This window comes from Desmodus rotundus, chromosome 2 (assembly GCF_022682495.2).
Source record: "Desmodus rotundus isolate HL8 chromosome 2, HLdesRot8A.1, whole genome shotgun sequence".
In the NCBI taxonomy this organism is placed as follows: Eukaryota; Metazoa; Chordata; class Mammalia; order Chiroptera; family Phyllostomidae; genus Desmodus; species Desmodus rotundus.
The window spans coordinates 132,794,883-132,822,527 of record NC_071388.1 but is presented as its reverse complement, the minus strand read 5'-3'; the positions used below and the strand labels follow the sequence as shown (position 1 = coordinate 132,822,527).

At 34.8% G+C, this 27,645-nt stretch overlaps 2 protein-coding genes across 2 annotated transcripts in view; one reads left to right on the top strand and one right to left on the bottom strand.

Moving 5' to 3' along the window:
• Positions 1–27,645, top strand: part of LRP1B (LDL receptor related protein 1B) — a 1,720,016-nt gene that overhangs the window by 243,191 nt on the left and 1,449,180 nt on the right. The window lies entirely within an intron of this gene.
• Positions 16,851–18,065, bottom strand: LOC112313136 (glyceraldehyde-3-phosphate dehydrogenase-like). Its single transcript, XM_024569720.4, is given in 2 exon segments — positions 16,851–17,653; positions 17,656–18,065. Coding segments are annotated over 2 exon segments (999 nt in total). The 5' UTR covers positions 18,029–18,065; the 3' UTR covers positions 16,851–17,027.

Below are 27,645 nucleotides of genomic sequence, written 5' to 3'. Positions count from 1 at the left end.
GCATCGAAGTACCTTATGTCTGGGGCCTGTTCCCTAACTTGCAGTGGCATTGACTAGGAAAAGTCGGTTAAGAGAACTCCTGGCTTCTGCAGATACTGCAATTCACTGAGGGACAAAGTCCAGCGCTGTGACTCTGCCCAGGTCGACCCAGAGTCATCGATGTAGGAAAAATCAATTCCAATAATTTGGTTTTAGATTTAGAATGCATTTTCCCACATAAACAATGTTTTAGCACAAGGTTTTAAAAACTGGTCCAGAAATTAGGAGTTCTATAATTGACTTAAATACATTTTTTTGCTCTTATTCAATAATGATTTTAGCCCTGACTGGTGTGGCTCAGTGGATTGAGTGCTGGCCTGAGAACAGAAAGATTGCTGGTTCGATTCCCAGTCAGGGCACATGCCTCCCTGCAGACAATATCCCCAGCTGGGGGTGTGCGAGAGACACTGATAGATGTTTCTCTCCTTTTGTGTTTCCCTCCCTTCCCCTCTCCCGAAAAATAAGTAAATAAAATCTTTAAAAATAAAACATATTTTAGAGCATTCCTGAGAGTGTGAAGGAGTTTTCCTCAAAACTTTTTATATATTACTCAAGTCTGAGAAGACTATTCTAGGTGATATTCATAGAGTAACATACGTTAAATATGCCGGGATAAATAGGCATTTGCAGGCTACGCTGGTGCTCTAACTACCACTGGGAACTCTATTTCTGCAGGAAAACAATGTTAAATGTTGTTTTAAAACATAGGATTTTTAAAATTTCTCAGAAGTATAAAATGTTTATAAAAATTTTGTTTACAAATTAGAAAACTGTATGCGAACATTTCAAAATTACCTGTCCAAATTGACATCCTCTTATGTGGAAGTCCAGAAGACAAAAGTGTTTTGACTTAAATTTTTTAAAGTATTTTCAAATTTTCTTATATAGGAATTACTGGCAATGAGTGTGATAACAGTATGGATTAGGATTACAACTTCTCTTTCAGTTATTATAGCTTATGAACCGACAGTTGATCAGATGATGAGGAGGATCAGATTGGCATGTCAAAGCAAATGGTAAATTTTTCATTTAAATGTAAATTTCCACGTATATAATTTTTCAAAACTTTCACATAACTATGAAATGCTCAGTGTCATTAAGCTTTCTAACTACCGAGAAATAGGAAATGCTGAACGTGCTGATCAGCACATGATGTGTCTGTGGAATATCATAGGCAAAATATCAAGAAAGCGTTATGAGGTAAAAAGTAGTAAGAAACTGAAAATATCTGTTGGACTTATCCAAGGCTTTTAAATTAATGTTTATGGATATACAGAAGGGAATCAAACATACATTTCTGTAACTGCAAACTCAGGAAGAAATCTTTTGGGAAAAAATGTTTTAGAATCATAGAAAGATTTAGGTTTTCCACTAAGTAACGTTAACATTTACATCACTTTATCTATCTACCACACTTTATAATAGAAGATTCTGAAGTTAATAACCTAGGTAGAGTTATTGGATGAGTATAGATAAAATATTTTATATTATTTTCAATTGTCTTAGTTTCTAGGAGAATTAAACAAAATCTTAGCTGGTTTTGTGACTTTTATTGGCTTTTGGGGGATCTGCATGTTACCTTTGCTCGAGGACACAGGTGAAGATGTAACTATGTATGGGAAAAGAAAATAACACTTGAGCAGTGAATTATAATTTGGTTTATAGTCAGTGCTATTGACCTCTGCATCTGTAAATTGTTAGATAAAACCGTCTTTTCCTCACATGGACTTAAGCTCATTTTTCTTACACAACCAACTGCCTAAGGTGTTTACAATGGAACAGTTGACCTTGGGGAGTTAATTTATCATTGAATTATTTTCTGTGCTCTCTCTGCTTTTTCCAATTTAGTTCCACCCAAAACTCCTTGGGTGAGATTATATTTTCTTTTTTTTTTTCTACCTGTTTAGAAAAGAAGGAAGAAAAAGAGTTACTGTGAATATTTCATGCAGTGGCATTAGTGCAGGAAGTTAAATCTCAAGATAAAGTAATCTTTGTCTTGAGATCTCCAAATAAAAAGTGGGTCATTAATCCCTTAAAGTAGCTGCCCAGACTCTGGCTTTGTAGTCTGATATAAGGTAGGTGATTCAAAGAACAGGTACAAGTTTGTATGGCTGCACGCAGTGGAAATCTCATAGCCACCATTCTGTACATTTGTGGGAACACTGATTTTCATTGCTTAATGAATTAAAAGGGGAGGGTTTATGGAAAACTTACAGCAGTATTTCATAAACAGATTCTCAAAAGTTTAATAAGTATCCTGTCAATGCAGGGGACATGTTAAAGTGTGGTAGAATTAGATACTAGTGTGGTCAATAGAATGTTTGTCTTATTTATGAGTACATTATATTACTTTGCGGGTGTAGCATCAGCAATCTGCACTGATAGTCAGAACCACAGAAATGATTGATCGTCTGTGCTTTGGCATTACTTAGTGTGTGTTCATGAGGAGGAGTCACGTTTGAGTTGCCAACTCTATGCCCATGCAAAACACTGCTCAGTACGAAACACTCATCTGTTCACTTTCCAACTCCTATTGACAATAATATTCACTTGCTAACACGCAGTTGATTGGTAGGAATTTTTGTGTTAGTATGTAAGATCTAATGAGAACATCCATTTCAACTGAGCATATATTTATTAAGCTCCTACTTTATGACAACAACTGTGCTAAATAATCAAAGTGCATCATCAGCGATATGGTCATGCCACTGACCTCCGGGAGCTTTTAGAGTCGTGGAGTAATTTTATCAGAAATAAAGCTACTGAAATAGTGTTGTAAGTGCTATGAGTTCTGTATGGTCACCCAGACCATAGAAAGTTTTCTAAGGAAGTTCACGTCTAAGATTGAATATAAATGATGACTGGTAGTTAGCCAGGCTACAGGGATAGAGAATGTCTGCGAACAGATGGATGAAGAATGAAGGACTGAAAAGGGTAATGTGTCCAACAGAAGCAGCTTGTGCAAATATCAGTAGGAAGAAGAGATAATGGCATTTTACATTGCATTGAAGTGGCATATGCTGTCTTATTTGGTGACAGAGATGTGTCACTAACTGAAGACTGCATCTCATCTTAATGAGATGAATCAAAGTCTGCTGTAGAAATGAGCAAATTTCTTACTAACAGATCAGTTTTGAGTTCTAATATACATACTTTCACAGGAGAAAATATAGTTTCTGCTTCAATGTATTATTATGTAGGAATTGTTTATATTTTGATTATTAGGCTAGTATGTATTAAATCTGTCTTTTCTTCTTTATACCACAATGGCAAATACTGTTTATGGGAATAATAGTGACCATATGGAGTATGATAGTCACTGTGCTAGACCTTGGAGATAAAAATATATTAGGCAGGTCTATGGTCTACAGTAACTTGTTATTCACATAACACGCAGAGGTCTAAATAGCCCTATTCTTTACTACTCACAAACATTCCCAAACATGCTATTGTAAGAATACCTAATTAGAAGAGCTATGTCCCAGTTCTGACTCCTGAGTCTCATATTTACTTCTTCAAACCTCGCCATTTTTGATGATTGTTCTTTAGAAAAACACACAGTCAAAATGGGAAACATGAGCAACTGTCAAATAACTTTATATCCATTTCTATAATTTCAAGACTGAATTTAAAGATAATATTCTTATTAATACAGAGATTAATACAGTATTTTATTACATGTTTCTGGGAATAACATTTATTAATTCTGATGTAAGTTTTATTATTGATCTTGTTCTTTCTCTTTTATTCTATAGGCTTTCTGCAAGTGCTATGCCATTCTTGCTTAGGCAATTTTACGAATAGTGGGAAGCAAATTGCATGGGAGTTATGATGCTTATGAGCACAGTGTATAGGTTGGAAAACTTTGACAGTCCGTTGAGCATGACGTAGCATTCTGGACGTGCCACACTGATGGAGGCTCCCATCAGTAGTACTCACAACCCACTGGCATTTCTAGTTCTTTTCAGCTTATTCAATTACTACAATTCTCTTAATTTTTGAAGTTAAATATTTAAGATTTTTTGGTTGGCTGGTTGTGGTTTTTTTTTTTTTTCATCTTGAAAATATTTCTAGTTCTCTGGCAGTCAATAGCTTTGTGTGTGTGTGTGTGTGTGTGTGTATAAGATATATTTTTATATATGGGATGGAGTTGGGGATGAAAAATTCAACATTTGTTACACTACCTTTAACCTCAATTTCACTCCTGTTTTTCATCATACTTCTTGTTTCTTAATTAAAAATTTCTGTCTTTTAGGGGGAGGGGATTGGCAAGCTCTCCCCTCTGCTCTCATGTCCTCTACCATAGACTTGGATCTCAGCTCTCCACTTGGCTTCATCTCTCCACGTTCTTCAGTTATCTTTATAGATTCCAGGATTTTGCAAAGTTTTCCTGTCTGCTGATGGTCTTTCACCCGCATTCCTCCCTCTCAGAAGCCTATGTGTATATATATTTTTCAGTTCTCATTTAAAAATCAGATAATCTCAGAAACAGAGAGCGGATTTAGCACTGGTACAAAAAAAAAAAAAAACACAAAAAAAAAACACATTGATTCATTCTACCCCAGCAAGGCAGATGGACTAAAAATCACTAAACCCTCTGTTCTGATACACTGCTTAGTTGGGCCAGGCTTCTCTGGACTGCAGGACCTTAATATTTTCTACCAATTTTTGCCCACCTCTTGAACTTTTGTTCAGGAATAAAGTAAGAGATTTTGGTTTCTCAGGTCACCACATTGAATCAAAAGCTGGGATAAAGTTTGGAGTGGATATATAGAGAAATGTTTGGTGTGTAATTTGGAAATAACAGTATTGCTCTCTTTTAAACATAATCTAAACCACACTTTTCTTCCTGAAAAAGCTCTGTACCTGTGGATCTCAGGAGAGTAAATCAGGTAAAATCTACAGCACATATATTTTCTGGTAAGCATTGGTTACCCAACCCTCAAGAGAAGGAAATATTTTGGGTTAAAATAAATACATTTCAGAGTAAATTAAATTTCAAATTTTAATATTACCAACACCTTAAAAATTAAATTATATAGACAAAGGAGATTGAGAAGGAAAATATTTTCAGTTTTTAATAGGTATTATACCAGAGTTCCTTACTGTGGCTGAAAATCAAACCAAAATTCTTTCATAGTGTGTTTGTTTGACTTGAGAAGGCAATGTTCACATAAAAGAATGATAAAGACACAATTCAGGCTTTTGGTAGCTTCAACTGGTTTCTAGGGCAAGTATAAATAGTTATAAATATGCCTTTGTGATAATAGGTGATGATGCATATTATTGGATAATACTTTTCAGTGAAAGCGTTCAACTACAATTTAGCTTTTCTTTGTGCAAGAGCATGCCATTCAGAACCCCAGAGTGGTTTCACATCCAAATGCCAGTATGCCTTCTAGTGCTTCCGGACCTTTCCTTTAACCAGAGTCCTGCCTTCGATTTAATTGCTTCATACATGTGTATCTTTGGGAACTTCAAGGCCCATTTTTAAAAAATAATAAATTTAAAAATAATTTCATGAGTGCAGTAAAGGGTGGAGACAGTAAAATATCCCTAACTTTGGTCTATTTACAGTGTTTTCTTTTTCTTTTTTTTTTAGAAATTTAATTTATTTAATTTATTTTTTAAAATTTTTTATTGTTATTCAATTGCAGTATTTTCTTTAAAAGAAGCTACCATCCATAGCTTACAGAGTGAAAGCAAGGAACTTAGGTAATTTATTTCTGTCTTTACAATCTCTCTGTCAAGTACATATTCCTCTCCCCATCTAAAATATTCTCAATTTCAGCTTCACATTCTCTTAGTCATGTTCCAATGCCAATAGCAATTCCAACATGGTATCCTGTCTCTTATAAGAGAAAAAGCCTATCATTACACTTTGGATTCTGCTTTGTAATTTTTAATTCTCTCTTCTCTATTTACACTGTATAAGAAAATTCACTAATAACAAAATGAGCCAGACTGCTATTATTGTCAATTTAAAAACAACATTCTGATTACTTCATAAAATAATAATTCATAAGCACATAACAATTTAAATATTAATATTTAATATAAAACCTTAATGCCAACTCATAAGCATAGAATGATCTAAATATTTAATATGAAACTTTATATTAACCTGAGTTGATAATGAGTTTCCTACTGCTGCATAACACATTAAACTTATAAAATTTATCAGCTGACTCCTCTGAGCCAATCAATCAATGCATATGTTTTTCATGTAAATTATGTTTTCTGATAAAATAATTTTCAGTGGATTTTGTATTCACCAAGTTGGTGTGACCTCAGAGATGATTTATGCTGTTGCAAATTAAAATAGTTTATGTAGTATTGAACTTGGAGAAGGGTTAGGGGCAATGATCTCCTCTGTACAGTCAGGGCCATTTGAGGAATATTAAATGTATTCCATATTTTTCTATTCATGGTGCCTTCAGGTATGACATTCTAAAAAGATGATAAATGTTCTCAGACATTATCAACTGTTCCTATTTTAACATGGGTTGTTGTACAATATTTGACTGATGGCACGTCCATGAAGTACAGGGGAACCCTAAAATAATGTATGCCAGATTGGTGAAAAAGGAGAGCAAGAAAAAGAAACAATGTGGCAAGGTGATGTAATATCACTAAAACCCCTATTTTTGTTTGGGCTATGGCATCGAAATGTGTCTAATCATAGATTCTTTAGAACTTTACATTTCTTGCATCTATTTCCTACATTATAAAATTTTAAAAACATTACTTGGACCCTTGACCTTATCATTACATGTTTTTTGAGTTTATGTACAATTTATTTTATTTTATTTTCATTGTATTTTTCAATGACCACTTATCACACCATACCCTCTTTCACCACCACCCCTCCCCTCCCCCCTACAATTACCACACTGTTGTCTGTGTCCATGAGTTGTTTCTTTTTCTTTTTTCTGCTTAACCCCTCCACCCCTTCCAAGCATACCCCACCCCCCAAACTGTCAGCCTGCTCTCTGTGAGTCTGTGTTTTGCTTCATAGTTCATTTTGTTTATTAGACTCCACGTATGAGTGATATTATATAGTAATTGTATTTCTCTGATTGGCTTATTTCACGTAGCATAATGTTCTCCAGGCCCATCCTTGCTGTTGCAAAGGGTAACATTTTCACCTGTTTTTATGGCCAAGTAATATGCCATTGTGTAAATATACCACAGCTGTTTTATCCACTCATCTACTGATTGGCATTTGGACTGCTTCCAAATTTTGACTATTGTAAATCATGGTGCAATGAACATAGGATGCATATATTCTCTCATACTAGAATTTCAGGTTTCTTTGGATAAATTCCCAGTGGTGGAATTACTGAGTCATGAGGCAGGTCTATTGTTAGAGTTTTAAGGTAACCCCAGACTGCTTTGCACAGTGGCTGCACAATCTGCTTTCCCACAAACTGTGCAAAAGAGTTTTAAAAAGTTAAGGTTTAAGCAGGAATCCTCTTATTGCAAATGATAAGTAAAAACATTTAAACCTAAAATTTGAAAGTAAAAACCAATTTTTAAATATTCAAATTGTTATGTTTGAAATTTCAAGTGGCCACTTTTCTTCCTGTTATGTAGAATTACATGTCCACATATATGAATATATTATCAACTTAGATTTAGTAAGAAAATACTTTCTTTAGGTGCTTATATTTTGTGTGTTTTCTTTTTAATCAATTGGGAGAAACTACAGGCTTAGAAATTTTTTTTTTTCAATAAGAACCTAGAGGTTCTTTTTTTAAAAAAATATTTATTTATTTTTAGAGAGAAGGGAAAGGAGGGAGAAAGAGAGGGAGAGAAACATCAGTTTGTGGTTGCTTCACAAGTGCCCCTTAATGGGGGCCTGGCCAGCAACCCAGGAATGTGCCCTGACTGGGAATTGAACCAGCAACCATTTGGTTTGCAGGCCGGCACTCAATCCACTGAGCAACACCACCCAGGGCTAGAAATTTTTTATATTAAAAATAATTTCTTCATCAATTTTATCACCATAATTTTTAATATTTAACTCCATAGAATTGCTCAAATACAGTCCCTGGAGGTCAGAGTTGAACACTTCCTTTTAAAAAGCTTGACAGAATTTTGAATCATTGCTTAATAGTTTCTTCGGCTCTACCAGACTAGTGAAATCGCACCTTTAGTTTAAAGGTTTCAATTTTCTCCCCACTTATTTCAATAACATCAAGAAAAATGGTTCTTATCCTTCCTTTCAGCTCTTTGTTTCCTTACAGTGCTGCAGGAAACACAAAGAGCTTTGCAACAAATAATTGCATGTTGTTGACCTACAAACGTATCTTCCTGAAAACCTTAGAAAAAATACTTCTCTCTTTTGATCTGTTCAGTTTGGGACTGGCTAGGGTGGTCATTTAATACTTACTGTCACTATTATACTTTGCTAGCATCATAACTCTTCACATGTCACTGTTAATTTGGCTCAGGAATGGGGACATAGGCCATTACCCTAGTTTGGAGGTATATTACCTTTTGTTGAACTAATTTAACCACAAGCAAGCTGAATTTTCATACCTTTGTACTTTAGCTGTGTTGCCTCTGGTCAGACTACTTCAAAATTGCCAAAGTGAGGTTTTGCCATCTTTTTTACTCATACTTTTTAAAGCTCACTTGACTCATTAACTCATATTATGATAAGAAAAAATAATATATATATTTTTTTAGTTTCTATACTTTAGTATCAAAGACTAATCAGAGATATTACTTATTAACTGAAAGTACTTCAGAGCAAATTTAGGGCCTATGCTCACAAGTGTTTTGCCCAATCATTCACTGTCAGCCAAAGGGATGAGATGCCTATCATATATTTGTGACAACTGTAAATTGTGCTGATATTACAGAACTTAGATTACTGTTTCTTCCTATGAATATGATCTTAGTTCTGCAAATCTAGTCCTCCAAAACTAGAAAAACTATATAGTTCTGCACATGTGTTGACATCTTGGGCCTGCAAACAGTCCATGACCAAAGCAGGCTTCATGGGCTTCTGACCAGTGCAGCCACAAAGGGTCAACCCTGTGTTCAGATGGAACCCCTCCATGGGGTTTCATTCTCTTTTGTCACAATTAATAATATTGCCTATAAACGTATGCTTTTAAGTGAAGCCCAGTATGATTATGGAGTATGTTCTTATATAATAACACTTTCACTGAGCTCCTGGGAGCCTGCTCTCCACTTCCTGGTGCTCCAGCCTGCCTGGCCCTTCCTTCCCCACCTCTATCCAGTGATGTGTTTGTGGAGAGATCTGTGTTCTGCTATCACTCTCCATCCCAGGTGAGGTTACAGAGGGGATTAGATCACCCATCCTACAGAGTTTGGGGACAGGGCAAGGTGGCAGACATCCATATGCCATGCTGGAAGCAACATGGCACAGGTGGTGGGTGACTTAGTGAGGACCTGCCATCCCTCTGTACAAAGTGCATCCCCGCATAGCGATCGCAGTCCCTTCAGAGTCACTCATCTGCATGGGGTGGAGTAGAGTTCTGGTAAAGAGGAAACAGACTTCCCTGCCCCATGCCGGGTTCCCACGTCATCTATTTTGCCTTGGCCCTGGAAATTATGTAGCCAGAAATATCTGGGGCTTATGTTGTTTGATTTTTATAGTGCAATTTGAGCAATTAAAAAAAAAACATTTAAAATAACCATCTAGCTTCTTCCTAGAGTTCCTCATATATATTATTCATTAAATTAACCTTGTTTAATATTGACTTTTCAATTTAATAATAGGCTGATTTCTAGGTATTTTGGATTTTTAATATTCCCAATGAATTAACTTGTTAATTAACTGAATATTTAGAATATTTATCTAAATCATAGAGCACTGTAGTAGGATGTACAATAAAGTTTATGAGAGTTACAAAGGTAGTTAGCATTTTTTAAACCTATAATTTTTACTTAAAATATGTAAAGTAAATATATATATAAATATACATTAGCTAGTATTCATATGTTGCCTTTATAATAAAAAGAAAAATAAACCTTAATAACTTTTATTAAATTTTGATTTAGACACTTGGAGCTATATTATGGTACTAGAGTTATCAGATAAGTGCTTATATATAAAGTGATTTAAAAAATACTCATTTTAAGTGGATTCTTTTATCTCTACAAATCGTTATTACAATTATGAACATCTTGGTTTATGCACCAAGATAATTGGAAGGTAAAGGATTTTAGTTTTATTCCAGGTTATTCTTTTTTTGAAAACTGTTGGAAAAAAGGCTAAATTGCTATGAGTGGTACTAATAGAACTCCTGTATGTAAGAATTAAAGACAATAATGCTTTTCCTTCCCAATTAGTGATGACATCTAGTGAAACATTCTATGAAGAAGACCTTAGCAAGAAGGAAGAAATTACTTTAAGTTTTAAATTCTTTCTTCAAAGTTTCAAATAAAGATGTGCATTTTATTCTGAACTTATAAAATGATTTTGGTAAAATTTTTTAACATTATAAAAATTTGATGTATTTTTGCCTGCATGCGGTTTACACTTTGCTAGTGCATTCACTTTATACATTTGTGCCATCAAGTTCCCCTTTTTCATGCGCCAGTTTATCCTTTATAGACATAGCGGAGAACTTGGCTGCTTACTTATGCAGATTTTCAGATATCACAGTTACATACTTGTTAGGGACAAAGCTTTGAAACTATCAATGTTTAATTAAAACCTTTTTTGTAATAGTATATCCAGGTCTTTGTAAATTAATGTGATAATGTTTACATATTAATGATATTTCTTGCTAAAAATAAATATTCTTACATTGCACATGTAAATAAATAAATATCAGTCTTTGGTACATTATAATAATAGTGAAAGAGCTAAAATTTTTAGAATTTTTATAGTTTACCTTAGAGGTAATTTAGAAACAAAGAAATGTCTTTGTCATAAGCATTGATATAAATATGCCTCTCCCTCCAAATGAAGGTTTAAAAAAGGGGTCTGCTGCTCGTGGGGGACTTGGAGGGTTACATTTTATTCTGTGTCCCCTGGGACAAGTTAGGATGACCAGGTGTGGCACAGATCAGCAGAAGGGAGAATTAACCCTTTGAGGAGTGTGATAGCTCTTGTTCTGTCCCATAAATATGAATGAGTTCCAGAACTATTTTAAGACAGAGTCATATTCATATATTTGAAAGTCATTTTACTGCTCATTGCATAAAATATAGGACATATATACATTTGCCCTATTTTTATTTAAATCATTTATTAATGAGGAAGATATTATGAAAGTTTAAAAAGCTCAAAAATAATACATTTCCTCTGAATCTATAGATTTATCAAAAAAAACTCAAAACAGGAATATTACTATCTTTTTTTTGAAATTTGTGAAACAGATAAAGCCTTTTTTCTTTCCTTTGTTCTTCCATTTCTCCCATTCCTCCCATTCTTCCTGTTATTTTTATCCATCCATCATTCTTCCTTCCCTCCATCTATGTCCCTATCTACTGACCCCATCAGCATATTTACCTACCTATCTTACTCTGGTCTCATGAAAAGTTATCCCTATTTACTTTTCCTTTTTTCACAGGTTTTATTAATAGTCCTCAGGTTTCTTTGTCAATATTTTAGAATCTGCTCACCGCTTGAGAGCGAAGGAGCCCTTTACATTATGTTTACCAAGAAATAGCCTGTTGTTTGAATTCCCGTACATCTCAGCTCTCTGGGGTCTTCACAACCTGCTCACTGGCTGTGGTGAGGAGTCTGGCCGGCAGCCGCGCTGTGCTCCACAGCTCTAGCCCAGGGGAGCACACTTAAGTGGGTGAAGGAAAGTTTTCTCCCTCTATTTGATTTTTTGAGAAGATCTTTAAAAGGGAAATTTATTTTACCTTATTTTTTGTTTGTTTGTTTTATCAGTGCTCTAAAACTGAGTTGTTTGCTGGAAAGTTTATTTTTAAGAATGGAAACATGAGGAAATGACAAAATAAAATTTGATCTATACCAAGGAATATAGGCTGCTTCTTTCTTTTTTTCTTAGTTAAAAATATCTCTAAGTGAATTCTTTTTATAAGCCCAGGTACATGACTGGGCTTATTTTTAAATATCAACTTAACTGGTCAACAGTGTCTTCTCTATTTCTATTTTCTCATCTGGCATTGTGGAAAGTTCCAAATGCACTTTTCTGTGGAACACCAACTACCCCCAAATCTTCCCATTCAACACCCCATGCCCTCCACCCTGCTGAACACCATTTGTGTTGGTTTGGATATTATCAACTATTGTAACAAATAGGACCCTCATTTTCATGGGACTCACAAATTAGATGTTTGTGACAGTAAAATATGGTTTTCCTGGCCAGTTGATTACTATAGTCCCCATAGTGATTCAGTGAGCCATGCACTTCATTCTTACAGTTCAGAATCCCATGGGCTCTCAAAGCTTCTTGCAGCTAGCCTAAATATGAGAGAACAATGGAGAAAGTATATTATCTTCTCAATGAATTTGAACTACAAGTGAGTAACACATATCACTTTCACTCATGACTTTGTTGCAAAGACTAGTCACATGATTCTACATAGACACAGGCATGGCCTGGACATGAAGCCCTTCCTCGACCGCCCCTTCCCAGCAACAATTTTACCTGATGGATGGGAACAAAGACAGTTGGTGGACAGTTGTCTGGGCAGCCCCAGAATGAAAACAAACTTTTCTTTTCTCTTTTTCACTAAAATTTGCAAAATGTTTCCTAAAGTGTTTGACACTATATAACATATTGAAGAAAGTTTTGTGTTAATTTTTCAGCTCAGATTTTATGTTTTTATTTTTAATGTATTCTATTTTATTTATAACTAAGATCATAGGAAAATTTTAAGTTGAAACACACACCATTCAGTTTCTTTCAATAAATTCAATAAACATTTCTTGATTAGCCGTTATGTACCAGGAACTGTGCCAAGCCTGTAGATACAAAATAGGAACAAATTAATCCAAGATCACAATTTTTCTCTTAAAAGGAAAAGTTTATAAACTTGAGTTAGTTCAAGCTAATGATAGGTAAATTTACAATGCAACCAAGTGCCGTTACAGTTTATAAACCCAAAAAGGATGGGCACACTTTCTAATAATGTATGTAAACAGTGAAAAAATTGATGGAGGAAATGCCTGTTATATTTAACAGCACAAGAATTAAAACCACAATGAGATACCACTTCACAGCAGTCAGAATGGCCGTCATTAATAAATCAACAAACAAGTGCTGGCGAGGTTGTGGAGAAAAGGGAACCCTAGTGCACTGTTGGTGGGAATGCAGACTGGTGCAGCCACTGTGGAAAACAGTATGGAATTTCCTCAAACAACTAAAGATGGAACTGCCTTTCAATCCAGTGATCCCACTGCTGGGACTATATTCTAAGAAGCCTGAATCACCAATTCAAAGAACCTATGCACCCCAACATTTATAGCAGCATTATTTAAAATAATAGCCAAGCTCTAGAAACAGCCTAAGTGCCCATCAGTAAATGAATGGATAAAAAAAAAAACTATGGTACATTTACACAATGGAATACTATGCAGCACAAAGAAAGAAGGAGCTCGTACTCTTTGTGACAGCATGGATGGAACTGGAGAGCATTATGCTATGTGAAATAAGCCAGGTGGTGAAAGACAAGTACCAGATGATCTCACCTGTAAGTGGAATGTAATCAACAAAACAAACAAATGAGCAAAATAGAACCAGCTTTGTTTTCATAGTAGATTGTGAGCATTCCTTAGGTTGGTAGGAAATTTTAATGCTGGTGAACACTGGATTACACTAACAAGTTTTAAAATTATTTTAAAGTTTCCATTGATATTTTAAAATATGTTGACTCTTATTTTAATTTACAATGTTTATTTTATTATTTATTTATTTATTTTTGAGAGAGAGAGAGAGAGAGAGAGAGAGGAGAAGGGAGAAAGAGAGGGAGAGAAACATCAACGTCTGGTTACCTTTCAAGCCCTCTAATGGGGACCTGGCCTGCAGCCCAGGCATGTGCCCTGACTGGGAATCAATCCAGTGACCCTTTGGTTTGTAGGTTGGCACTCTATCCACTGAGCTACACCAAACATGGCTGTTTATAACTTTTCAAAGAGAAAAAAAATTACTTTATAGAGGATAAAGAACAGTTTTAGCTTGATTCAACACTAAAGTCTGTGGTAGAACTGGAATTTGATGAAGAACTATGATTTTAATTGAATTTTGAAGTAATGTCTTCAGGTATAGACATTTCAGTTACCCTCCCATAATGGCAAATGCATATATAAAACAAATGCAGGAAGCTGCTACTTATGTGTCACACAAACAACATTACCAGAGTGGAGGAGTGCTGGGAAAGAGACAGTAAAGGTAAAAGGGTCAAGTACATGGTGACAAAAGAAGGTTTGACTTTGGCTGATAAACACACAATGCAATATTCAGATGCTGTATTACAGAACTGTACACTTGACACCTATGTCATTTTGTTAACCGATGTCACCTCAATAAATGTAACAAAAATAAAAATATATCTAGAATAACTGCCACAAACATACTTACAGATACTTTTTATGGCATTGATAATTTCTAAGTTTCTATGCCAGTTGTCTTACGTAATGGCCCCCATTTGGGTAATTCTTATTGCTTCATCATATTTAGATTCAGGTTAAATATTTTTTTGGCTAGAATACTTTACATATGATATTGTGTTCAACTTGAGACATAATATTGATAATTTTGAGATTGATGTTTGCAAGATTTCCCCATTATAATGTTGCTATTTTTCTCTAATTACTCAGTGATATGTGGACGAACACTCTGAAACTATGTAAATGACCTGTTCCCCAGCTGATTCACTGAAGATCCTTGTTTAAGTAAATAATTACAATGGTGATTACAGTATGCTTACATCCCATTCTTCTTAGACTTATGTGTGTGCATAGTTATGTAAACAAGAGTTCTTCCTCCCATCTGCACCTATGTCACCATGGACTTAAGATTTAAAATATTCAATGTCTTGTTGTATTTGTATACTTAAGTCATCCCAAATTTAAACTGTGATAGGTGCCTAGAATAGAAAATTGTACAGCAATTAGATGGAATGATCTCCAACACCCAACATATGGATGAAGCTCACAAAAATAATATCAATTAAAATGAGATGGACACAAAAGAATATATTCTGTGTGGTTACATTTCATGATGTTACAAAACAGACAAAATTATCTATGCTGTCAGAAGTCAGGAGAGTGGTTACTCTTGACGGTATAGGCCTGTGGCTCCTAGTGTTCTTACAATGTTCTATTTCTTGATTCAGGTCTAGGTAAAGGCATCTGTTCTGATAGTGAAAATTTCCCAAGCAATGCTCTTATTAATATTTGATTGTATATTATACATCAAAAAATTTAAAAACATATTGACCCAAATTTGCTCAGTTGAACAAGCTAGCTCCTTTGATTTCCTGACATATCCACAACACTGATTATACTGATTTGATTTTTCTGTCCCAAAACATATCTCATTTTTAGCTTGTACTTTTAATCCCCAGGCCTGAAATCAGCATTTCTCCAGAGTACTCATTCTTTTTAGAAGCCAAAATCTGCACAGTAGGTATGATAATTGCTGTTGGACAGTCATTACTTTTAGACTCTTTTGATGGCTAGAAAAGAATGGACACACACACACACACTTCTGGGATTTTTCTTCTAATTATGAAATCATACTGATGCCCCCGATTCAAATTCACCCACGAGGTTTTTCTCACCTTTACGTCTCATTTATATTTCTTTCTCACAATGAGTATTCTGATTTCCAGTGATTTCAAAAATAATTCTCTCATTTATCTTTTTCTACAATAAACACACTAGAGTTTTAGAATTATCTCACCCACGCTGCTACCAAAAACAAGCCTGCAAAGGAAACTTTGAAGCAACAGAGAGTTCATTCTAACTCACTGATTTTTTCTCTCCCATCTTATTTGAATGGAGGTGTTTCTATTTCATCAGGACATGTAATATCTCTGTATTGTTCTTTCCCTTTATCCCCACGTTTTTTTGGTCACAAATCATAACATTATATACTGTAAATATATTACAAGTTTATTTGTCAAGTATACCTCCATAAAGCTGGGAAAAATTCAGCTTCTTAGGTGAATAGCCTCATTTCAGCTGCTTGATATCTACTAGTGCCTACTGGAGGTAACTGCAGACACACCCATCTTCCATCATTGCAGAAAGTTCCAGTGAACGTCGCTGCCATAGAAAATGGGATAAATACCAGTCATGGTCCAACCACTGAATGATGTTAGCATCATCAATATTTTATTAACTCTCAAAGCAAAATTAATTTCTTATTTGCTTGTATTCTTCAAGGAGGACTATTACAATATTCAATTGGTTCCTATTAATTAAAATTTGATCATATATTTAATATTTAGTCTTCTAATTTAGAGGTTTTAGTGAATTTCTACCATCTCTAAGTACAGGATTTCTCTCCATCAGTGATTACTTTGAAAAATGGGTCTAAGGCTATCAGTCAGCAAAAGATATTACCTCTACTGGCCTTTCATTCCTTATATACATCTAAAGGTGGCTGCCAATTCTATTAATTTGTAGACATTTAGCACTTAAATATTATCATAATCCTTACCAATTGCTCTAAGGTATGAAAAAAAGTAAGTGGTATAAATTCTTTTTTTTTTTGACTTGACAAATCTGATTTAAGTTTGCAAAAATCATATTTCCAAAGTCTTTCAATAACAGAAACAAAGTTGGTACTTCTTCCCCATGGTAGTGTTTTTTTGTTTTTTGTTTTTGGCTTGGTGCGGTGAACTTTATTGATGGTGCATGACAAGGCAGGGCTCCCTAAGCCCCTCCCCTCTTCAGGGGGTCTAGGATGGAAACTGGAGGTTAGGAGATTCTCAGTGTTGGGGGATTGGTTTGGAGTAAGGACTCCCTAGCAGCTGAGGGTCTCTCTTCCTGTCACTGGGGCTGGTGGTCCATGGGGCTCTTACTCCTTGGAGGCCATGTGGACCACAAGGTCCACCACCCTGTTGCTGTAGCGAAATTCATTGTCATACCAGGAAATGAGCTTGACAAAGTGGTCATTGAGGGCAATGCCAGCTCCAGCATCAAAGGTGGAGGAGTGGGTGTCACTGTTAAAGTCGCAGGAGACAACCTGGTCCTCAGTATAGCCCAGGATACCCTTGAGGGGGCCCTCTGATGCCTGCTTCACTACCTTCTTGATGCCATCGTATTTGGTAGCTTTCTCCAGGTGGCAGGTCAGATCCACAACTGACACGTTGGGGGTGGAGACATGGAAGGCCATGCTAGTGAGCTTCCCATTCAGCTCAGGGATGACCTTGTCCACATCCTTGGCAGCACCAGTGGAAGCAGGGATGATGTTCTGGGCAGCCCCTCGGCCATCACGCCACAGCTTGCCAGAGGGCCCATCCAGGGTCTTCTGGGTGGCAATGATGGCATGGACTGTGGTCATGAGTCCCTCCACGATGCCAAAGTTGTCATGAATGACCTTGGCCAGGGGGGCCAAGCAGTTGATGGTGCAGGAGGCATTGCTGACAATCTTCATGGAGTTGTCATACTTGTCATGGTTCACACCCATCACAAACATGGGGCATCCACAGAAGGGGCAGAGATGATGAACCTCTTGGCTCCACCCTTCAAGTGATCCCCAGCCTTCTCCATGGTGGTGAAGACACCAGTGGACTCCGTGACATATTCAGCACCAGCATCACTCCATTTGATGTTGGCGGGATCTTGCTCCTGGAAGATGGAGATGGACTTCCCATTGATGACAAGCTTCCCGTTCTCAGCCTTGATGGTGCCTTTGAACTTGCCATGAGTAGAATCATACTGGAACATGTAGACCATGTAGCTGAGGTCAATGAAAGGGTCATTGATGGTGACAACATCCACTTTGCCAGAGTAAAAGGCAGCCCTGGTGACCAGGCGCCTAATATGGCCAAATCTGTTCACTCCGATCTTCACCATCGTGTCTCAGGATTGAGGCTGCTGGCACTGCGCAGGAAAACACTGCTGTCTGTTGAACTGGAGGAGCAGAGAGCCCCATGCTAGTCTTTATCAACAATATCCAACAGCCTCATCTTTACTCCCTAATGTTGTGAATAAAGCATTTAGTTTTTGTTGTCTGTTATTGCATTGTGAAAAAATGACAGGGTGATTTTCACCAAATTTGAAACAGCTGGAAATGAAGTACAACAAGAGACCTACATGAATACTAATTTTGGAGAGATACACAATATGAGTTTGGATGCTTTGAACAGAGAAAACAAATAGCAGCTTCAAATGTGAAATTCAAATCAAAAGTCATGGTGCAGATGGTTGAAATTACAAACGTGAGACTGGCAATTGGACTGCTCCTCACCTGGGCAGTTCTCTATAGCATGAACTAGGGTGATGCTAGAGATTTGGTTATTTAATGATCAGAGATTTTTCAAGCAACTCTTAACATTATAGTTACCCAAACTTCCTCCTCTGGTCATAAAATGGATAAAAAAGGAAATAGGATATTTAAGATTTAGTGTTTGGGTGAAGACGTGTAGAGTACTGCTTAAATCTCTGGCAGTCTGAATAGAAGTTGGAAGAATATGGTTCACAAGACTGGGAAAGACCATATGAAATGACGGCTTAGTTTTTGTCCATTGAGTATGATGGTGGCAGTAGCTTTGTCATATATGGCTTTTGTTATATTGAGGTATGTTCCTCTATTCCTACTTGGCTGAGAGTTTTATCATAAGTGGTTGCTGGCTTTTATCAATTTTTTAAATCTATTGATTTGATCATGTGATTTTTAGCCTTCATTTTGTTTATGTGGTATATTATGTTTTTTGATTTACAAATATTATACCAACCTTGCATCTCTGGAATAAATACCACTTGATCATGGTGTATGGTCTTTTTAAAGTATTGCTGGATACAGTTTGGTTATATTTTGTTTAGGATTTTAGCATCTATGTTCATCAGGGATATTGACCTATAACTTTCATTCTTTGTAGTCTTTATAGTTTTGGAACCAAGGTAATGCTGGCCTCATAAAATGAGTTTGGAAGTCTTCCCTCTGCTTGAATTTTTTGGGATAGTTTGAGATGGATAAGTATTAGGTCTTTGAATGTTTGGCAAAATTTGCCTATGTAAAGACATCGGATCCAGGACTTTTTTTGGTGTTGTTGGGAGAATTTGTTTACTGCTTTGATTTCATTAGTTGTCACTTGTCTATTCCTATTTTCTGCTTATTCTCAATTCAGTTTTGGGAGACTTTATATTTCTAAGAATTTACTCATTTATTCCAGGTTATCCAAATTGTTGACATATATTTGTTCATTATATGTTCTTACAATCCTTTGTATCTCTTTGGTGTCAGTTGTTATTTTTCCTATTTCATTTCTGATTTTATTTATTTGGGCCCTCTCTCTTTTTTCTTGATGAGTCTGGTTAAAGGTTTATCTTTTCAAACTACCAGCTCTTGATTTCATTGATCTTTTGTATTGTTTTTTAGTCTCTATATCACTTTTTCAACTCTGATTGTTATTATTTTCTTCCTTCTACTTACTCTGGACTTTTCTTGTTGTTCTTTTTCTAGGTCTGTTGGATGTAGGGTTGGATTGTTTATTTGAGATTGTTCTTGCTTCTTGAGGTAGGCCTGTAATGCTGTGAATTTCCCACTTAGGGCTTCTTTTACTGTGTTCCAAAGATTTTGGGATGTTGTGTGTTCATTTTTATTTGTCTCAAGGTAAGTTTTGATTTCCTTTTTGACTTCATTGTTGACTCATTTATTATTTAATAAAATGTCATTTGCCTCCTTGTGTTGTATGTTTTTAGGGTTTTTTTTTTTTAATTGTAATTGATTTCTGGTTTCATACCATTGTGCTCAGAGAAGATCCTTGATATAATTTATGTCTTCTTGAATTACAAGACAGAAAGTATTGTGCCCTAATATGTGTTCTATCTTATTGAATGTTCCATGTGCACTTGAAAATAATGTATATTCTGATGCTATGGGATGAAATGTTCTGTAAATATCAGTTAAATCCATCTGGTACAGAATGTGATTTTAGGTCACTGTTGCCTTTTTTGATATTCTATCTATAAGATCTATTCATTGATGTCAATGGGTGTTAAAATCTCTATGACTGTATTACTGTTTCTTTCTTCCTTTATGTCCATCAAGGTTGTCTTTAAATATTTATGTGCTTCTATATTTGGTGCATATATGTTTACAAGAGTTATTTCCTATTTTTGGATCAATGCCTTTAGTATATGTAATGTCTTTCTTTCTTTCTTTCTTTCTTTCTTTCTTTCTTTCTTTCTTTCTTTCTTTCTTTCTTTCTTTTTCTTTTTTTTTTTTTGCTAATCCAGGTTTTTGTTTGTTTATTTATTTCTGTTTTCATGGGCTATCTTTTTTATCCCTTCACTTAGAGTCTGTATGTAACTTTTGTTCACAATACGGGTGATGTTTTCTTATCCATTCAGCTACCCTATATCTTTTGACTGTTTTTAATCTATTTAAATGTAATTTTATTATTGATAGATACTTATTTATTGTCATTTTATTCCTTATATCTATGTTCCTTTCCTTCTCTATTCTTCTTCTTCTTCCCTTCTTCTTCTTCTTCTTCTTCTTCTTCTTCTTCTTCTTCTTCTTCGTCTTCTTCTTCGTCTTCTTCGTCTTCTTCTTCTTCTTCGTCTTCTTCGTCTTCTTCGTCTTCTTCGTCTTCTTCTTTTCTTCTTCTTCAAGCAGGTCCTTCAACATTTTTTGTAATACAGGTTTGGGGGTAACAGGTTCCTTTAGTTTTTATTTTTATTTTGTTTTTATTTTTATAGCTTTTATTTCACTTTCAATTTTAAAAGATACCCTGGCTGGATAGAGTATACTTGCTTGTAGGTCCTTTAGTTTCATCACTTTGAATATTTCATGCCAGTCCCTTCTAGCCTCAAGTTTTTCAGTTGAGAAGTCAGATTATAGCCTTATAGGAATTCTCCTGTAGGTAACTAACTTGCTGCTCTAAAGATTCTCTCTTTATTTTTAACCTTTGCCATTTTAAATATGAGTGTCTTGATGTGGGCCTCTTTGGCTTTATTTTGTTTTGGACTGTCCGTGCTTATGTGTCTCTTTCCTTCACCAGGTTAATGACATTTTCAGCCATTATTTCTTTCAAACAAATTATCATCCCTTGTTCACTCTCTTCTTCTGACACCCCTATGATGTGCAGGTCATTATACTTTATGTCATCCCAGAGGCTCCTTCACTTTCCTCATTTTAATTTTTCTTTTTGTTGCTATGCTTGGGTTTTTCTTGTATCTTGTCTTATAAATTGCTGATTTGATCCTTTGCTTCATCTAACCTCGGATTTCTTCTACTTTATTCTTCATCTCTGATATTGTATTCTTCATTTCTGACTGGTTCTTTATTTTATGATTCCTCTGTCTTTTTTTTAATGCTTACTGTCTCTTTGTTTATGTTCTCACTGAGATAATTCATTTTTCCCCTAAGGTACTTGAGCATCCTTATAACCATTGCTTTAAAGTCTGACTCTGATACCTTGGTTCCTTCTATTTCATTTAATTCTTTTTATGGGAATTTGTCTTATTCTTTCATCTGGGGCATATTTCTTTGTATTCTCATTTTGTCTGCCTTTTTGTGTTTGTTTCATGTTTTAGGTAGATCTACTATGACCCCTAAACTTGTTATGATGGCTTTATAATGTAGATGTCTTGTGGGATTCAGTGGCACAATCTTCCAGGTCACCTGAGCTAGGCACTCCAGGAATGTTTCTTGCATCAGTTATGTGTGCCCTTCTATTGTAATTGATTCTTGAATGGTGTTGGCCACTCATGGGCAGAGTTAATCTTCAGATTGGGTGACTATAAAGATAGACCTTGAGCACTCTGTATGAGTTTCTATGCATGGACTGCCTCTCAAGGCAAAGTTGCTCTGAGCAGGGTCTGGTGTCTTATGGATCCTTTATTGAATACACCCCTTCTGTGGTACTTCGGGTTGAGCTCTGGTGTGTTGTGAAGGCCATTGTTGGTTGTATTGGATTTACATCCACATGGGCAAGGTTTTGGTGCAGGTTGATATCAGATATCACTTATAATTAATTTTGTTTATAAATAATATATATCTAGTTTTTAATATATTTGTTTACTTTTAGGTCTTCCCTTTTCAATTTACCTACTTATAATATTATGGGATCCTTATTTTTAAGGGCTTATAATAAAGAGCATATTCTGTTAATACTCTGAAGTTATAAACAATGGATTTAGTTTATCTTTCCTGCAAATTGAACTTCAACAGATGTGTAACGCAGGTGTAGATCATCAACACTTGATGATATGCCTGCTTTTAATTTTCATCTAATGCCTTGATTGCTTACAAGTTAGTTATGTGTGGTGTTAGAAAAATTTTGAAATGCAACCTAATCAGATGTTAATTAGAAATAAACTGTCACATTTTAACAAGATGGCATAATACCCTGTTCTGATGAAATGGCAATTGCTTATTTTCTTCACTTTTGTTATACAAAAATGAGTTGAGATTTGGATAATTAGAGATTACCAGACACAATTTGACAATGTCCTGATTTAATATGTTCCTCTTTGTGAGATAGTAGGAACTTGATGCATTTAAAAATATAAGTGCTTCTTTGATGTTTATATGATGAGTAGCAGTTATGATTGATATTTAGAAATTAGTTCATTGAAGGGTTTACATAAATGTAACATAATTGCATTTTTTGTGCCAATTGATTTCATTACTGTGTTTAATGGTTTGTTGCATACTTTGCAGGATAATGAATTTCATTTCCTTGTACTATCCTATAAATATCCTGGCCATTTTTAAATTACAATAATCATAGCAGCTGTCTTAATCCTTGCAAACATGTACTGCTCCATGGCTTTGAGTTCTGGAATGTTCAAGCCATATGATATTATGGAGATAGATGATAGATAGATAATACAGATATACATATATATGGATGTGTATATATGTATCCACATATATGGATATATATGGATATGTATATTTCTTTACACACATATATATTCAAAATATTTTTACATTTTATACCTGTTAGATAATGTTCTCTTCTATATGTGTTCACTATTAAACTTGTATATTTACCTGACAAGAGATGTCTTTTTATACTAACATCCTCATTAATTTTTATGAGTTCATTTGATAAGGGCATAACTCCTCATTGATTTTTCACATGTGGCAAAAAATTTCAGTCTAAATAAGAAACCCATTGACACTCAACTATGATGGATTCATACAGTTTGTGTTGATGTACAATTTTGTGAGAATTTTTTTTCTTGGCTTTGGTAACTATACTGAGACTTTGAAACATGTATACATACTTTAAATGTTTAACTAATAGCAGGGAAAATAATTGTTTTCCATGTAGAGTATTTGAGAATATACAAAACATGCATCTGTACAAACTGACAAAACACTAACTGAAACTAAACAGGCAAAATTGAAATTCAGTATTAACAGTTAAGGTGCATTTCATTTTTCTTTTATATTCCATGATCCTTGATAACTATTATATTTTGAAGTGGTAACAAAAGTCAGGTTTTCAAAAACACTATTTGCAAGGTAAATACATTCTGAGTATCCCAGGTATTGCAAGGTACCATCCTCTCTCAATATTTATAGGTCTTACTGCTAGGATTTGAAGAAAAATCTATGTAGAATCAATGTATTTTGTATTTTTAGTTTTTTAAAGATTTTAAGTATTATTTTTAGAAAGAGGTGAAGGGAGGCAGAAAGAGAGGGAGAGTAACATCAATGTGTGGTTGTCTCTTGTGTGCCTCCCAACTGGGGACCTGGCCTACAACCCAGGCATGTGCATTGCCTGGGAATGGAACCGGCAACCCTTTGGTTCCCAGGCTGGCGTTCAATCCACCTAGCCCCACCAGCCAGGGCAGAATCTATGCATTTTAAATCTATGAGTTTATTTTTTTTTAATTTGTTCTTTGGATACGTGCTAACCAGTAGCAAAGATATTGATACACTTTTGATGCATGTTGTTTTTATGGAATCAGCCTACAATTATTCCTTTTATTTTTTGTTTTATTTTACTATTTATATTGGCTGTAATAGAATAGTTCTAGACTGCTTAGTTTGGAATTAAAATAATAAGTCCATCTAGTTATTAAACAAATATGTACTCAGTCTTCCTATATAGCAATGATGTATTCATCATTGACTGTTTTTTTAAATAATACATAGAATGCCCCTTTCTGCTGTAAATTTTTAAAAATAGTATGTTTCAGTTTCTTTTAAAGTTTCAATTTTTATGTTTAAATAAAATATGTGACTCATTTATAATTTATTTTTGTGTGGTTCAGGTTTATTTATGTTTTTAAATGAATGACTAGCTGACTAGTGAAAACAATACTCTGTATGGAATAATCAATATTTTCCCAAATGATCTAAAATTTCCCCTTTATTATATGTTAATTTTCATATATGCAGCTGAACCTTGTCTCACTTCTCTTCTGATTCATTAAACTATTTGTTTCTTTCTTTAGAACTAAAATGACCTAGTATAATTTAATATTATACGATAATCATTATGTTATATTTTAAAAATTTATATTTTTAGATACTGCAAACTATTTTTTATTGCAAAATTATCTTAACTACTCTACCTGTTTTCCTGCCTTATGTCAAAACATATCTTTAAGCATTGTATATACATATATAATTTTCACTATCAAAAATAATTTAAAAATTAGCCCTGTCTGGTGTGGCTTAGTGGATTGAGTGCCAGCCTGTGAACCAAAGTGTCACCGGTTCAATTCACAATCAGGGCACATGCCTGGGTTGCAGGCCAGGTCCTCAACAAGGGGCACATGAGAGGCAACCACACACTAATGTTTTTCTCGCTCTCTCTCCCTCCTTTCCCCTCTCTAAAATAAATAAATAAAATATTTTAAAAAATAATTTAAAAATTAAAAATTCCCCTAACTTTTCAATAAATGTTGCATAAACACCTGAAGAATATTTATTTCAAGACATGCAACATCAATAACTTCCCGGGTTTCAGGATATAAAGATAATGTATTTTATAGTTAACAAAAGATCAGCTTTTTGTGATAAGAAATCACCTAATAAAAATTGCATAGTTTGATTAGATTTTGAAGTTGAATTCACTGAAAATCAATGTATCTTGTCACACTGTTGTCCACTTAATCTATCATAACTACCTTTTCCAGTACCCAGTTTTAAAAGGTTAATTATTGATGTTTTGTTCAATTGGGAGAAGTGAAAATGAGAATTTTGAGGGCATTCCTTCTCGATAGAATTGTGGCTAGTTCATCAAGGGTGTTGGGGTGGGATACAAAATGAGTTTTAGGGATGTGGCTTTGAAAGCAAACATCATATGCTGTCAACTTGGACAAATCTACCCAACATACTCAGTCCCACTCTCGTGAGAGGAATCGTTAGTCAGGAAAAACTACCATATTTTAGAGTATATTTACAGGGGCATGTTGCTTTTTATGTAGGTATGGCTACCTGGCAATAACTGGTCTAACCCTGGTAAAATGTGCTTAGGTATTGGTACAAACTCCTTATTGCTACTCTTTGGATATTCATTGGAAAACTAAAGGTAAAACTGAAACTAATAAAGTCCTGTCCAATTGGAACTGATTTACTGCCTTTCCAGATATCTAAGTAAGGTTATTCAAATGCCCATCTGATGTTTTCACTGCTTAATTTGGTATACATATTTTTGGGGAGAGGTAATTTTATTTGTGCACTGCTAATATGTTACATTTCAAGCTGCTTTTTGATTTTTCAAACTGGTATATTTTCACACAGTTATCTACATTTCTTATGTAGAGGGACAGCTATAGAATACAGCCTAATATGAATGTTCCTGTGTACACCTATTTTAAGTATGTAGCCTATAGAAAGTAGCATTTGTGAAAGATACACAAACTGTACTTGGGGAAAGGTGGGGATGTGTTGTACATATCTAAGGGAGTTGTGGTCGCCAGGGTGAGCAACCTCTTGACTTTGGGGGGCTGTGGAGGAGAAGGTAAGTAGAGTAGAGAGTTCCAACTTATTATTCACATAGTCCTTTGAAAGAAGGACTTTCACATTTTTTATATTTTAAACATTGGGCAAATGAATATATGCTGTTGACTTACATACTTCTTTGTCCAGCTAGAACAAGGGAATTCAAGTCAATCAGTTAATCAGAATTCATTGTCAAGGGCTTCCAGATTCATTCTACTAACCTCTCACTCCTTGTGAAGGGATTTTTATTGTGAGTACTTAATATTTTATGGGAATGCTGTCAGCTTCTTACAGAGCTCAAAGAGCATATATTTTTCTGACATATGATCATAATTCCCATCAGTATGTTTAATGTCAGCATCTTTAGGATTCCTTTGATTTATTAAAGAGAACAAAAGAATTCCAAACTCATCAAATAGAATAACTGCATGCTTCAGGAAATTCTCATTACTCTGGGTGAATATTTGGGGACTAGAGGGACAAATATGCAGTGGATGCCTCTTAGTGAGTTGCTGGTTAATCTATTTTTCCCTATTAAACTGTCCCTGGAATGATAATTTTGAGGACTAGTTTAACCTACATACACATACATAATTTATGCCAGAGCAAAACACACACAATATCCATATATATATATACACACACATATATATATATATATATATATATATATACTATATATGTATGTATTAATATATATGTTACAGTATAGGATATTATACTATCTTAAAATTGATCATATATTGAAAGTGAAAAGGGGGTTTTAATTAAAAAAGAAATCAAAGCAAACCCCAAATGTTTAAGATTATGGATAATGGATGCTTTAATAATTATTTTATTAAAAATAAAAACTTTTCAGAATGCTATCCATGTTACAAAGCACAAGACCACAAAAGAATCTTGGAATGTGGTCTTTACTCTGTGACAGGCTATAAATCAGCTAGGATATATATATATTTTGTTTTGCAACGTAATGCCCCTTTTTCATTTTTTAAACTCAGAGCCATGAAAAGAAAACGGCCTCTATGGCCAGAGGGACAGTGGGTTGATGATCCTTGCATAGAGAGCAACTAATTCAATAGAAAAAATGATTAGTTAAACTCATTTGACCTTTTAACTAAATTGAAGGGATCATCCAGTTTTGACATTAAGTAAACTCAGGAACTAAACATGTAGTAAGTACTTGATCTGTTGATGGGTTTTGCTATTGGAAGTGCACATTGTACCAAGCAAATTTGGGGAATGGTGTTAGCAAAGGTTTTGTTTTCTTCCAAAAAGCATGTACAACCTTCTCTTACACTAAATTTACACCATCAGCAGCTAGATTCTTGGCCATCATTTAACTATAATTTCTTAGATTTAAAGGTATAAATAGAAATCTTGTAATTGGCATGCATTTCCAGGATAGAACTTGAAATATTAGGATATGACTGTAAAAGTTTTGGTGTGGCTCTGAAATTATTAAATTGACTTTCAAATAAAAGTAGGGACTTTGCAGTATCTGTGAACTCTATTTATATATTGGACCTTTAATTTTTCATTTTACCTGTTAAAT